At 42.1% G+C, this 15,286-nt stretch overlaps 1 protein-coding gene across 1 annotated transcript in view; it reads left to right on the top strand.

Annotated features, from left to right (window-relative positions):
• esr2a (estrogen receptor 2a) overlaps nt 1-14,831 on the top strand; it is a 38,195-nt gene extending 23,364 nt beyond the window's left edge. Inside the window, exons 4-10 of the mRNA NM_001123577.2 lie at nt 3,996-4,112; nt 7,882-8,190; nt 9,461-9,599; nt 9,727-9,860; nt 10,493-10,676; nt 13,965-14,229; nt 14,540-14,831. Of these exons, the coding sequence (NP_001117049.1) occupies nt 3,996-4,112; nt 7,882-8,190; nt 9,461-9,599; nt 9,727-9,860; nt 10,493-10,676; nt 13,965-14,229; nt 14,540-14,545 (1,154 nt within the window). The 3' untranslated portion in view covers nt 14,546-14,831. The remainder of the gene's footprint in view (nt 1-3,995; nt 4,113-7,881; nt 8,191-9,460; nt 9,600-9,726; nt 9,861-10,492; nt 10,677-13,964; nt 14,230-14,539) is intronic.
• Nucleotides 14,832-15,286: the final 455 nt, after the last annotated feature.

Genomic DNA, 15,286 nt, shown 5'->3' with positions numbered 1-15,286 from the left:
GTATGAATACTTTCTGAAGGCATTGCAGGGGGGAATTCTGGCTCGAGTTAAACGTGCGTAAATGGAACACAATTCTATTTTTATGCACTTTTCTCTCAACCTGTATTCTGATCTTGAATTTAAGCAGGAGAATAGTATGCTCATCACACGTTATCTGTTTGGGGGTGGAGATCAAAGACATGAAGGTGTGGCAGAGGTGTGTCTACATATACGCTGTGTTCTGACCTTGACTTAATTCCCTCATAATTCCACCACCTTACGATGAATAAGCTCGAGCAACCTGTCCGTTCCAAGTGGAACAACATCAACTGAATTTTTTTTAGATAGAAATAACCCCATTTTCCATGCACTGTAATTAGCAAATTGATAAGAGCTAGGTAAATGAGTAAGTCGTTTGGTCAAGGGGATTGTGAATATCAATGACAAATTGTTTTAGATCTATTTTACCTTTAAGATTGCTGGAGACATGTGAAACCAGACATATGGCAGCAAACTGAAGCATATCAACATATCACATTTTCCACAGTGACGTTAATGAAATGCTGGCCTTATAACCTTGCAGGGATGGAATTTGAAGACCCAAGGTATAGGTTTCAGTAGGCATAAGCAAATGACAGTATAGCGCCAAACCTACCAAGTTGATTTATGATTTCTAGAATGTTTTATTTATATGCCCAGACTTTTCATTGTATTTCTTTTACAATTTGTATCGTGTTAAATATTAGCCATTATCAGTAGCCTTTCTTTCCTCTGTCTAGTTCGTGTGGTTGTTCCTGAGGATCGGGGATCATGTTAAGCTAACTTATTATAAGTAATATGGGACATGTAGCCTAATTTGAATCATTATGGAACGGCGACCATACGTGGATGTTTAAACCTGGAGCCTGGCGCACGGTTCATGACGACTGGACCATTGTCATCACAGTTCAATGATTAGTGAGGATTAATAGAGTAGATTTATAGGAGTACTGTTCAACCCCTATTATTTCAGGGATGGAACAATTGAATATGGCAACTTTCAAGATTAATCAAACCACTGTATTATTGATTCACCAATATATTTTGTGCCTAAAGGCCCCCCCAAAAAATTCAGAACTTTCCTAACCCTAAATAATACACAAGATCAGAGTGTTTTTCCAAATAACAAACAAATATGTGTATATTTATATTTAGAACAAAAGGGTAAGGATACGGCCACATTGAGATGCATGACCACGGATGAAATTGTTCATCAATTGTCCGTTTTTGTTAGTCAAAAGTTCTCAACTGGGACAACCTACATACAGTTGAAGTTGGAAGTTTACCTACACCTTAGTTAAATACATTTAAACTCAGTTTTTCACAATTCCTGCCATTTAATCCTAGTAAAAATTCCCTGTCTTAGTTTAGTTAGGATCACCACTTTATTTTAAGAATGTGAAATGTCAGAATAATAATAGAGAGAATGATTTATTTCAGCTTTTATTTCTTTCATCACATTCCCAGGGGGTCAGAAGTTTACATACACTCAATTAGTATTTGGTAGCATTGCCTTTAAATTGTTTAACTTGGGTCAAACGTTTCGGGTAGCCTTCCACAAGCTTCCCACAATAAGTTGGGTGAATTTTGGCCCATTCCTCCTGACAGAGCTGGTATAACTGAGTCAGGTTTGTAGGCCTCCTTGCTCGCACACACTTTTTTCAGTTCTGCCCACAAATTTTCTATAGGATTGAGTTCAGGGCTTTGTGATGGCCACTCCAATATCTTGACTTTGTTGTCCTTAAGCCATTTTGCCACAACTTTGGAAGTATGCTTGGGGTCATTGTCCATTTGGAAGACCCATTTGCGACCAAGCTTTAACTTCCTGACTGATGTCTTGAGATGTTGCTTCAATATATCCAAATACTTTTCCTTCCTCATGAGCCATCTATTTTGTGAAGTGCACCAGTCCCTCCTGAGGCAAAGCACCCCCACAATATGATGCTGCCACCCCCGTGCTTCATGGTTAGGATGGTGTTCTTCGACTTGCAAGCGTCCCCCTTTTTCCTCCAAACATAACGATGGTCATTATGGCCAAACTGTTCTATTTTTGTTTAATCAGACCAGAGGACATTTCTCCAAAAAGTACGATCTTTGTCCCCATGTGCAGTTGCAAACCGTAGTCTGTCTTTTTTATGGCGGTTTTGGAGCAGTGGGTTCTTCCTTGCTGAGCGGCATTTCAGGTTATGTCGATATAGGACTAGTTTTTCTGTGGATATAGATACTTTTGTACCCGTTTCCTCCAGCATCTTCACAAGGTCCTTTGCTGTTGTTCTGGGATTGATTTGCACTTTTCACACCAAAGTACGTTAATCTCTAGGAGACAGAACGCGTCTCCTTCCTGAGCGGTATGACGGCTGCGTGGTCCCTTTGTGTTTATACTTGCATTCTATTGTTTGTACAGATGAACGTGGTACCTTCAGGCATTTGGAAATTGCTCCCAAGGATGAACCAGACTTGTGGAGGTCTACAATTTATTTTCTGAGGTCTTGGCTGATTTCTTTTGATTTTCCCATGATGTCAAGCAAAGAGGCACTGAGTTTGAAGGTAGGCCTTGAAATACATCCACAGGTACACCTCCAATTGACTCAAGCTGTTTTAAGGCACAGTCAACTTAGTGTATGTAAACTTCTGACCCACTGGAATTGTGATGCAGTGAGTTATAAGTGAAATAATCTGTCTGTAAACAATTGTTGAAAAAATTACTTGTGTCATGCACAAAGTAGATGTCCTAACCGACTTGCCAGAACTATAGTTTGTTAAGAAGACATTTGTGGAATGGTTGAAAAACAAGTTTTAATGACTCCAACCTAAGCCTATGGAAACGTCCAACTTCAACTGTACGTGAGAAGACTGACAATTTGTGCAATTTTGTTGTACAATCATTTCCATTGTACATTTTCCGGCAATTGGGAATTAGAAAATCTCTATATGACCGTGGCCTAAAACAAAGGTGTGGAGAAAGAATAAAGCCTCAAGGTAAATGTAAATGAACACAGTTTCATGCTTTTGTTTTTTTTATACCTTTGTCCCTTCGATGGAAACGCTTATTAAATCTAGCCCTTTACCTCTCAGTCAAAGTACTCTAGTGTTTCTCAGCTCCAGTCTTGGAGTACCCAAAGGGTTGCTCATTTTTGTTCTATCACAGCACTAGTGTGCCTGATTGAATTAATCAAGGTCTTGATGATCACTTGACCACTAGTTAAGTCAGGCGTGCTAGTGCTGGGCTAGAACAAAATTGTGCACCGTCTATGGATTCCCCCAGAAATGTATTGGGACATGCTGCTCTATTTGGTCTCTTGTCCTCTCGTAATTGGGTCCAGATCCCTTTTTCACGGGCCAAAGGTGAGAGCACATTGTTCTCCCTTTGGGAGTAGAACTACAGGTTACGTGTGTGTGCATGAATCTCTCATCTTAAAGGGATTAAAAGGAGACAAGCCAGGAAATGGTCTGCCGAGGTCCTCTCATTTCTCTCCACCCTATGGAAAAATGTGTAGAATTGCAGGAAACTGCAACGTTTTCTCTATACCCCATGGCAAATGTGTAGAATTGCACGAAATTAACTCTAAACGTACATTCGTTCTCTCCACTGTCAAGAGGGGGGCTGTAAAAATGTTTTGTTCGCAATGTGGTGGGGGGGGGGGGGGGGGTGTTGCACATGTGGGTACACAGACCCAGGAGCAACTGCCTTCCCTCATGATGAGTTCAGATTTTTTTGTGGCCTAACCCCCATCAAAGTTGCCCATCCCTGAAGTAGAGGAACTTTTCCTCTCTCTCTCTCTGACCTTTTACATTTGTTTTCTTGTATTTAGCTGCCAATGTACACATGGAATAAAACTAAACAAATGTTTATCTTCCTCTTATCTCTTCTCTCCCTATCTACCCTTTGTAAACCCCACTCCATCTCTTTCTCTCTTTCTCTCTCTCTCTTTCTCTCTCTCTCTCTCACTCTCTCTCTCTCTCTCTCTCTCTCTCAGGTCACAATGACTACATCTGCCCGGCGACCAACCAGTGCACTATCGATAAGAACCGCCGCAAGAGCTGCCAGGCGTGCCGCCTCCGCAAGTGCTACGAAGTGGGCATGACAAAGTGTGGTACGTGTCTCACTCGCTTTCCTTACTACCCCTCCCTCCGTTTATCCTCCTCGTCTTCTACCTCCTTCACACTATCCTCACCCTAATCGTGCCAGTGGTGGTATTCACAAAGTGTCTCAGATCAAGTCCCCCCCTAACATATAATCATATTTATTATGACCTACGTCAAAAATTCTCCTGGATTAGCACTCCTACTCTGAGACGTTAAATACATACAGCTTCTATATAGTCCAGTGTGGGGCCAATGTTTGTGTGTCCAGTACCTTAGAAATTATTCATTTTTGATATGTGAATATTTCCCACTGGCTAGACTTTGCTCTCACAGTGAGCAGAGGCACTGGGGCTAGGATATAGTTACATACTCACACACATGCTTGCTCGGGGACCCACACATTCACACACATGTTTGCAAGTGGACAAGAAATATAGTTTGCTATTTGCTTTCTCTACTCTGTGAGCCTTGTGCATCAGGTGGATGTCTAGGATGTTTTGCTCCATTCAATGTAATGATCTGTTTGTACCAAGCTAAATTACAGTTCAGTTGCTATAGAGACACTGGTTGGTACGGTTGTCATTTCATTGTTCGTTGATCACACATTTCCTCGTCAAGATGAACATTTTGATTTTAAATCCAAACCTAGATAGCGAAGTACAAGGCTACTTTATGCAAGACGACTGTGTTATAGTGACCACCTGCTGGGTGCCGGCGAACTGTGGCTGTTTGTGCCGATTCAACATGTAGAATCGTAAACTGGAAAAAGACAGCCACTATTGTTGCAGAGACACTTGCCCATTAATCGTTCTGGTGATATTCCCTCTCTTACGATCTGTGAGATATACAGTGCATTTGGAAAGTATTCAGACCCCTTGACTTTTTCCACATTTATGTTCTGTTACAGCCTTATTCTAAAATTGATTAAATTGTTTTTTTCCCTCGTCAATCTACACTCAATACCTCATAAGGTTTTTACAAATGTATAAATAAAAAAAACACAGAAATACAGCTGAAAACACTCCCACTGGCTGGCCAATAGATGTTCTCATGGAGTTTTCATTCAATAGGGTTTTCCGTACATTTATCTAAAGCCATCCCTTTAAATTTAGTTTACCTTTCATTTGAATTTATCAACAGACTCTCTAAAACAGGCGTAGGCAACCCTCGTCCTGGAGTGCTGCAGGCACTTCATGCTTTTGATTTAATCGACCTGGAAGACCAGGTGTGTTGAATTTATTGATCAGTTAGGCCAATTTATCCCTGAACTGATCAATTAGCTCAGTTGGTCACGTGTGGTGCCTAGTTGGATCAAAATCCTGCAGTACAGTGCATTCGGAAAGTGTACAGAACGCTTGACTTTTTCCACATTTTGTTATTCTGAAATGGATTAAATAGGTTTTTTCTTCATCAATATACACACACAATACCCCATAATGACAAAGCAAAAACAGGTTTTTAAAAATGTTTGCAAATTTATAGAAAAAAAAGAAATACAGAAATATCACATTTACATATGTATTCAGACCCTTTACTCAGTACTTTGTTGAAGCACCTTTGGCAGCGATTACAGCCTCAAGTCTTCTTGGGTATGACACTACAAGCTTGGCACACCAGTATTTGTGGAATTTCTACCATTCTTCTCTGCAGATCCTCTCAAGCTCTCTCAGGTTGGATGGGGACCGTCACTGCACAGCTATTTTCAGGTTTCTCCAGAGATGTTCGATCGCGTCCAAGTCCCGGGCTCTGGCTGGGCCACTCAAGAACAGTCAGAGACTTGTCCCGAAGTCACTCTTGCGTTGTCTTGGCTGTGTGCCAACGGTCATTGTCCTGTTGGAAGGTGAACCTTCGCCCCAGTCTGAGGTCCTGAGCACTTTGAAGCAGGTTTTCATTAAGGATCTCTCTGTACTTTACTCTGTTCATCTTTCCATCGATCCTGACTAGTCTCCCAGTTCCTGCGGCTGAAAAACATCCCCACAGCATGATGCTGCCACCACCATGCTTCACCGTAGGGATGGTGCCAGGTTTCTTCCAAACTTGACGTTTGGCATTCAGGCCAAAGATTTCAATCTTGGTTTCATCAGACCAGATAATCTTGTTGCTCATCTGAGGATCCTTTAGGTGCCTTTTGGCAAACTCTGTCATGGGGCTGTCATGGGCCTTTTACTGAGGAGTGGCTTCTGTCTGGCCACTCTACTATAAAGGCCTGATTGGTGGCATGCTGCAGAGATGATTGGCCTTCTGGAAGGTTCTCCCATCTCCACAGATGAACTCTGGAGCTCCATCAGAGTTTCCATCGGGTTCTTGGTCACCTCCCTGACCAAGGCCCTTCTCCCCCGATTTCGCAGTTTGGCAGGGTGGTCAGCTCTAGGAAGAGCCTTGGTGGATCCAAACCTCTTCCATTTAAGAATGATGGAGGCCCCTGTGTTCTTGGGGACCTTCAATGCTGCAGAAATGTTTTGGTACCCTTACCCAGATCTGTGCCTTGACACAATCCTGTCTCGAAGCTCTACAGACAATTTCTTCGACCTCATGGCTTGGTTTTTGTGCTGACATGCACTGTCTACTGTGGGACCTTATATAGACAGGTGTGTGCCTTTCCAAATCATGTTCAATCAATTGAATTTACCACAGGTGGACTCCAATCAACTTGTAGAAACATCTCAAGGATGATCAATGGAAACAGGATGCACCTGAGCCCAATTTCGCGTCTCATAGCAAAGGGTCTGAATAATTACAGTACAAGTCAAAAGTTTTGACACACCGACTCATTCCAGGGTTTTTCTTAATTTTGACTATTTTCTACAATGTAGAATAATAGTGAAGACATCAACACTATGAAATAAAACATATGGAATCATGTAGTAACCAAAAAAGTGTTAAACAAATCAAAATATATTTGAGATTCTTCAAAGTATCTACCCTTTGCCTTGATGATAGCTTTGCACACTCTTGGAATTATCTCAACCAGCCTCATGAGGTATGGAATGGATTTCCATTAACAGGTGTGTGTGCCTTGTTCATTTGGGGAATTTCTTTCCTTAAGGGGTGGTATACAAAAGATGGCCCTATTCCATATTATGGCAAGAACAGCTCAAATAAGCAAAGAGAAACGACAGTCCATCATTAATTTAAGACATGAAGGTCAGTCAATCCGGAACAGTTCAAGAACTTTGAACGTTTCTTCAAGTGCAGTCACAAAAACCATCAAGCGATATGATGAAACTGGCTCTCATGAGGACCGCCACAGGAAAGGAAGACCCAGAGTTACCTTTGCTGCAGAGGATAAGTTCATTAGAGTTACCTCTGAGAGGCAGTGCCTTAGACCTCTGCGCCACTTGGGAGCCCTGAGAGGAGACTGTGTGAATCAGGCCTTAATGGTCAAATCGCTGCAAAGAAACCACTACTAAAGTACACCAATAATAAGAAGAGACTTACTTGGGCCAAGAAACATGAGCAATGGACATTAGACTGATGGAAATTTTTCCTTTGGTCTGTCCAAATTTTAGATTTTTGGTTCCAACCGCCATGTCTTTGTGAGATGCAGAGTAGATGAATGGATGATCTCTGCATGTGTGGTTCCCACCAAGAAGCATGGAGGAGGAGGTGTGATGGTGTGGGGGTGCTTTGCTGGTGACATTGTCAGTGATTTATTTAGAATTCAAGGCACACTTAATCAGCATGGCTGTGACAGCATTCTGCAGCAATACGCCATCCCATCTGATTTGCGCTTAGTGGGACTATAATTTGCTCTTCAACACCTCCTTTTTCCCTCAGGCATGCGTCGCGACCGCAGCAGCTACCGGGGTCATCAACCGAGGCGCGTGGGTCGCTTCTTCACCCGGGGCACTGCTAGTGGGCCCAAGCGGGTCCTAGCCGAGGGGGGCGAGCCAATCAAGGAACTCCGCCCCACAGTATTAACCCCGGAGCAGCTGATTGGCCGGATCATGGAGGCAGAGCCACCGGAGATCTACCTCCAGAAGGACATGAGGAGGCCCCTGACGGAGGCCAACGTCATGATGTCACTCACCAACCTGGCCGACAAGGAGCTAGTCCACATGATCAGCTGGGCCAAGAAGATCCCAGGTTGGTGTTGATTGATTTATTGTTTTTTTTTTTTATCCACAATTAAAAAACATAATACTTTCCTAACATCAAATGTTCAATTTTATTCCATTCTTTGTGCACAAGTTGAGTACAGCAGAAAAACTGTATAAAACATAGACACAATGAACAACAGGAGGCCAAAAAGTATTCTGTCAATATCCTCTGTCAATGGGTGTGACAATAACAGAGTGACAGAGCATTAAGTACAGAATACTGTTGAGTAACCTGAATCAATTGAATACAAAATGTCTTAAATTTTTCCGGCATAACAGTGTAATATTGTTCTAATTTCCTCAAGAAACTGCCTGAGTCTATGTTTTCAACAACTATTGTCTCTTTTATTCTCAACAGTGATATTCAGATAGTCAGAATGTAGAAAGGAAGACCGATTAGAAGACAAAGGAAGGTCTGAAACAGGATTTGTACCCCTGTCTCCTGGGGTATATGTGGTTTGGGGGGCTCAGAGAGCAAACATTAATTATGCATGTCAATCTCTCCTGGCTGATTTAAAATAATAATAAATAAAACAGATAAAAATACACCGTATGGAACAGCGGGGACTGTGAAGCAACACAAACATTGGCAGCAGCTAATTGGGGATCCATAATAAATACAAATACTGGGCAATGAGCATCGATGTGCTATAGTTTACACTCCTAAGTGACGCTGCAAAAAGTATAGGGTAGTTTGGGATGTCTAGTTTTCTGTGCTAGAGAAGCTTTGCCCCTGCTTTATTCAGTGGAACCCCATTTTCTGCTAGGGTTGAAATAAAGTAAAAGGTAGTATGTAAATGGCAGTGTACACACTTAAGTTGTACAGCTGATGTACATCGCATTGGACACAACGGTTGTGATGCAGTGGAGAGATATTCTGCATTGAAGTAATGGATTGTGCACAATGGTAGTGTAAACATTTTTGTTCTGACAAACACTCCAATGTATCATTAACATAAATTGTGTCACAATCATTGTGTCAAATGTGTTGTATATCAGTTGTTCTACCTGAGTGTGTACAGGGCCATAATCTACTCACTGTTTGCTGTTCATAAATATGACTTTTTTAAGTATCACCAAGTGTCATTATTACATTGCGAACAACAAACCACGTTTACCATGAGCAGTATGCAGGAACATTGCCTTTAAATTTCAAACGTGCTATAGCGCAGCTTTTCAGCACTATGGATTGATTCTAACCCTAGATCAGCTCTCTGAGACGCTTTATGAATACGGGCCCCGCTATGTCTTTACAGGATTTGTGGACCTGTGCCTGTTCGACCAGGTGCACCTGTTGGAGTGCTGCTGGTTGGAGGTGCTGATGCTAGGGCTCATGTGGAGGTCTGTGGGCCACCCTGGTAGGCTCATTTTTTCCCCCGACCTCAGCCTGAACAGGTGACCACCCTCTCTCTACTCCAGGATTAAGCATCTGTATGAGTTCTAAAATATTTTCATAGTGGATCCAAAATAAGTATTCAAATGCAGTGTATGTCTGTCTGTAACTGTGTGTCTGTGTTTTCAGGGAAGAGGGGAGCTGTGTGCAGGGTTTCGTGGATATCTTTGACATGCTGCTAGCTGCCACCTCCAGGTTCAGAGAGCTCAAGTTGCAGAGGGAGGAGTACGTCTGCCTCAAGGCCATGATCCTCCTCAACTCCAGTACGTGGGTGTTAATGTGTGTGTTTGCGCATGAGTGTTTGTGTGTTATGCATCTGTTTGTCTGGCCGTCTGTCTGTACTTCTGTCTGTCTGTACTGCATCTTTATAAGTATTTTTTACTTCCTATTTTATTTATTTATATCATGCATATCAAGATTAACCACAAGTCTGTTGGACCATTTATCCAGTGTAATCCTATCTGTTTGGGAGTCTAGGGAGGGTTGGCAAGGACAACCAGAGGAATAACTCACTCTGACAAGGCCTAATGAGAACACTGTCTCTCTCCACTCCCATCATAGTTACTGTTTAACACTTAAAGACCTAACAGTCAGAACCTGTTTCAAGGTCAGTGGATCACGGAAAATAACATTTTGTGTCACTTAACTGTAACCAAAGTAATCGCATTTAATAATGCTACATGTTGGAAATTATTTATGAAGTGTAGCAAAGGTGGTTTGGTGAAATGTGCTTGCACAATAAGTCACCTTTCCTGAGACCTGAAGATTTGTGCTAGCTCCCAGAGATAAAGGCTTGGCTTTAGCTCAGAGGGCTAATGTGGTTTTGAGTAATTGCAACAACTACAATTATGTTTTTTTCTTTATTTTCTCAACTGTGTGTGTTTTGTGGTTGTAGACATGTGCTTGAGCTCCTCGGAGGGGAGCGAAGAGCTGCAGAGTCGCTCGAAGCTCCTGCGCTTGCTGGATGCCGTAACAGATGCACTGGTGTGGGCCATCGCAAAGACGGGCCTCAGCTTTCAGCAGCAGTCTGCGCGCCTCGCCCACCTGCTGATGCTGCTGTCACACATCCGCCACGTTAGGTACAGTAGCCACAATACGGCCACCGCTGTCACACTCGCAAGTTACCTCTCAGTCACAATACAGTCACCATCATCGCACTCACAAGTTATCGCTCAGGCATAATAGTCACCACTATCACTCTCGGCAGTTACAATACAGTCACCTCCGTCACACTTTGTAGTTTCCGCTCATCAAAATACGATCAAAACTATCACACTTGCCAGTTATCATTTTGCCACTACGGTATAGTCAAACTTTCAATACGGTCACCGCCGTCAAGATTGAGCCACCACGTTGTCACTACCGCCACGACTGAGACAACCGTCACGACTGTTTGCTGCTACCACGAGTGATCTTTTAATAAAGCTTGCGTTATACAGAAAAAGCTTTTCGACCAACATGGTGTTTACAAGGTAATCTGATGAAGACCATGGGCTCTACTCAATCAGATCTGCTTTAGCTGACATCCACATAGTTTCCGACACCACCAAAACAACCGCTATGTCGATAAGTGAAAATCGACTTTGTCTGAGGATGACAGAGTGTAGGGGTCTACGACCCTAATATGATATACCATCTGACTCCATTATCATGTGAACGCTATAGGCCCATAATATCCTATGGATGTCCAATGGATTTAGCCAAGGTCACCACTCAGAATACTATAAGATGCACGTGTCTAGGTTTACCATTACACAATTATTAAGAGGCTAAGGGACAAGGAGCTAATATCTTGCAATCGATGTCCTAGCATTAAATGATTGAGTTAGCCTTAGCTCAGAGCTGAACAGTTAGAGGTCAAGCATATATGCTATGTGTATTGTGAGTAACATTTACCATGAGACAATTCACCAAATAATAATTCAAGGAATATTACTCAGGAATGTGAGAACTACAGTTCTTATCCATTAAAAGTAATCAGATTTATTACAGTTATGCAAGAAGAATACAGTTATCAAATGGTGCATATCAGAAATCTTCACGATAAGTCTTATCATAGAAAATTCACCACTGTGACATACAAACATACATCAGGAGATCGGTTTACTAATGACTCAGTGATCAAAGTTTAAATCCAGCTTTTATTCTTCCAAGAGCACGACTTTGCATGGCCCAAACATTTGAAACAAAAGGCATAAAACTTCACAGGCATTCTCTAATCTGATCACCGCACCTCAAAACTGTATGATAAGAGAGCCCCCCCCCCCTGTGTCGATCCTCTATGAATGATCCGCCTTCTGACGAACAGAATAACACAGTTACAATAAAGCATGTCAAAATTCATAGCTCTTTATGAACTCTTGAAACAATCCAAACATGATCTTTTAATTCAAACAGTAACATTAATTTAGTCGATTTAGCAATCAAAACAATTTCAAAATTCGTGATTGAGTCATCACACTAGGCCTCGGCACCAGCAAGTCGCCAGACGCATCTTCATCACTGGCCTTCATCATCGTTCACATTTGTTCACTCTCTATTTTTAGACTACAGCTGTGTTAAAGCTGTCAAATGTACAAGCGGCTCCTGCTTATACCTAAAGCACACATTGCCATTGGCTGCACGGAGTTGCATTAAGAGATATTCCATGAAGCCTCGTTTAAGTTTGAACACTGGAATGTGAGACGTAATCTACACCTCGATTAGGCTGATAGAAATCTTCATTATTTCGTTTTTAATTATTTTTAATTTGAGCGTCATTATTTCTATCATTGCCTTCAGAAAGTATTCACACCCCTTGACTTTCCACATTTTGGTGTTTCAGCCTGATTTTAAAATTCATTAAATTGAGATTTTGTGACACTGGCCTACACACAATATCCCATAATGTCAAAGTGGAATTATGTTTTTAGAAATGTTTACAAATTAATTAAAAATTAAAAGCTGAAATGTCTTGAGTCAATAACTAATCAACCCCTCAGGTTATGGCAACCCTAAATAAGTTCAGGAGTAAAAAAAGGACTCAATAATAGTAGTAGTGTTTAACATGATTTTTGAATGACTCTCATCTCTGTGCCCAACACATACAGATAATTGCAAGGTCCCTCAGTCGAGCAGTGAATTTCAAACAGATTCAACCACAAAAACCAGGGAGGTTTTCCAGTGCCTCGCGAAGAAGGGCACCTATTGGTAGATGGGTAAAAAAAAAAAACAGACATTGAATATCCCTTTGAGCATGGTGAAGTTATTCATTACACTTTGGATGGTGTATCAATACACCCACTCACAACAAAGGCACAGGCGTCCTTCCTAACTCAGTTGCTGGTGAGGAAGGAACCATGAGGCCAGAATACAAATATTCCAAAACATGCATAAGGCACTAAAGCAAAACTTTAAAAAATGTGGCAAAGAAATTACCTTTGTCCTGAATACAAAGCGTTATGTTTGGGGCAAATCCAACACAACACATCACTGAGTACCACTCTTCATATTTTCAAGCACGCTGCATCATGTTATGGATACGCTTGTAATCGGCAAGGACTAGGGAGTATTTTAGGATAAAAAGAAACAGAATATATCTAAGCACAGGCAAAATCCTAGAGGAAAACCTGGTTGTCTGCTTTCCAACTGACACTGGGAGTCAAATTCACCTTTCAGCAAGACAATAACCTAAAAAATAAGGCCAAATATGCACTGGAGTTGCTTACCAAGACGACATTGAATGTTCCTGAGTGGCCTAATTACAGTTTTGACTTAAATTGGCTCAGAATCTATGGCAAGACTTGAAAATGCCTGTCTCGCAATGATCAACAACCAACTTGTGAGAATTTTTATAATAAAAATGTACAAATATTATACAATGCTCTTAAGAGACTTAACCAGAAAGAGCTGTAATAGCTGCCAAAGGTGATTCTAACATGTATTGACTCAGGGGTAGGAAAATGAGATTCAATTTTCAATATATTTGCAAACATTTCTAACAACATATTTTTACTTTGTCATTATGGGGTATTGTGTGTAGATGGCTGAAAAAAATTATATATTGAATCAATTTTGAATTCAGGCCGTAACGCAAAAAACTGTGGAATAAGTCAAGGGGTATGAATTCTTCCTGAAGGCACTCTAGGCTACACTTTCTCATTCGGAACTTCTAACGCGACAATGAGCAACAAGAGCAGCTGCTCACTGATTTGACAGCTCTAACCAGTTCCACCAAGACACCGCTAAAATATTTGCATGCAGGTGTCAGCTATCACCGGTTATTACTTGATCTGATTGAATCTATGCCCATTTCTGTGTATTTTCTTTTCTTCTGTATCACAAAAAGCAGTGAGCGTACATGACCTCTGTCTTTGCTCATTGTGCAGTAACAAGGGCATGGACCACCTGCACTGCATGAAGATGAAGAACGTGGTGCCCCTGTACGACCTGCTCCTGGAGATGCTGGATGCCCACATCATGCACAGCCCACGGCTGCCCCACCAAGCCAACTCAGCGGGCCCCTGTCCAGAGGTGAGCCACCCGCAGCCCACCACTTCAGCAGCTGCCCCGGCCAGACATGGACCCCCAGCAGCAGAAGCGAGCCTCAACAGCAGGAGCCATTGGACTGCAGGGACCCCGGTAGAAAGACAGGTATGCACTTTCCTGTCTCATGTCATTCCTTCTCCTGCCGTTTTGCCCTTGAGCAAGGCACTTAATCCCTCAAACAACTTCAAGGGTGCCGCACCGTGGCTTACCCTGGCTTCAAACATGTGTGTTTGTGTGTGTGTGTGTGTGTGTGTGTGTGTGTGCGTGCGTGCGTGTTTCTCGGGGGGATGGGTTCAAATAAAATAGATCCTTAATTTCAGAGATCTCAAAAAGACAAAAGAAATCGTATTTTCTGACGCTAACCTGCTATTATCCCCTCCCTTTCTCTGTCCTTCCCTCTTTGTCACTTTATTAGTGGTGAAAAGGGATCTCTAGCAGCAAAAAGGACAATGGAGAGAATGTGACTGGGACCGTTGTGGACGGCTACTTCTTGGAACGGCTTTTAAAACCACTCTGAAACAGAGGAACTGGGAACGAGTATAAGGGTGTTTCAGATGGTGCCTGGAAGGGGCTACATCCCAATGCTGTCAAATGAAATCTTCTCCTTTCAGGCATTAGCACTATTCTGATTGTTTTCTCGGAGGTCGCAAACATAAAAAATGTAACAATATTTAATGTCCCTGCTAAAGCTGTCTTTTGGTTTATGATCAGGTTTGAATGTAGCCTGGCTGAGGCGACCCACGTGACCACACAGCGAGGAAAAGTTGTGACTGACTGGTCTGGAAAGGAGGCAGTTTGTTAATGCAACATTTGCTCAGAAATTGAGCGGACTCATCGATTAGTTTTATGAAATGTTTTTTCCCCCCAGGGGCTTGAGACCTCTCATTGTTTGGATTTGAAAAGCCAACAGTTGTAATGGAAGGGAGTGGCGCTTGTGGGCTGTGTGTGTTTGAGTGAGAAAGACACGGAGGGAAACCAACCAGTAAAAGCACAGCCCCCTTCATTATCAACGCATCGTGCCGACAACATCAAAACAGCCTTTCCAAACTCTGTAGTCAGGAGACTCAAGTTTTGTATCAGCCAGACTAGTTTGAAAGTAGAATCTACGAGAAAGTCTGAAATTAAACATCAGTGGATGAGTGGCAATGGAGGAAAGGAGATG

Source organism: Salmo salar, chromosome 15, assembly GCF_965601325.2.
Source record: "Salmo salar chromosome 15, fSalSal1, whole genome shotgun sequence".
Classification (NCBI taxonomy): domain Eukaryota; kingdom Metazoa; phylum Chordata; class Actinopteri; order Salmoniformes; family Salmonidae; genus Salmo; species Salmo salar.
The sequence above is the reverse complement of the archived record's forward strand: the minus strand, read 5'-3'. Positions and strand labels throughout refer to the sequence as shown.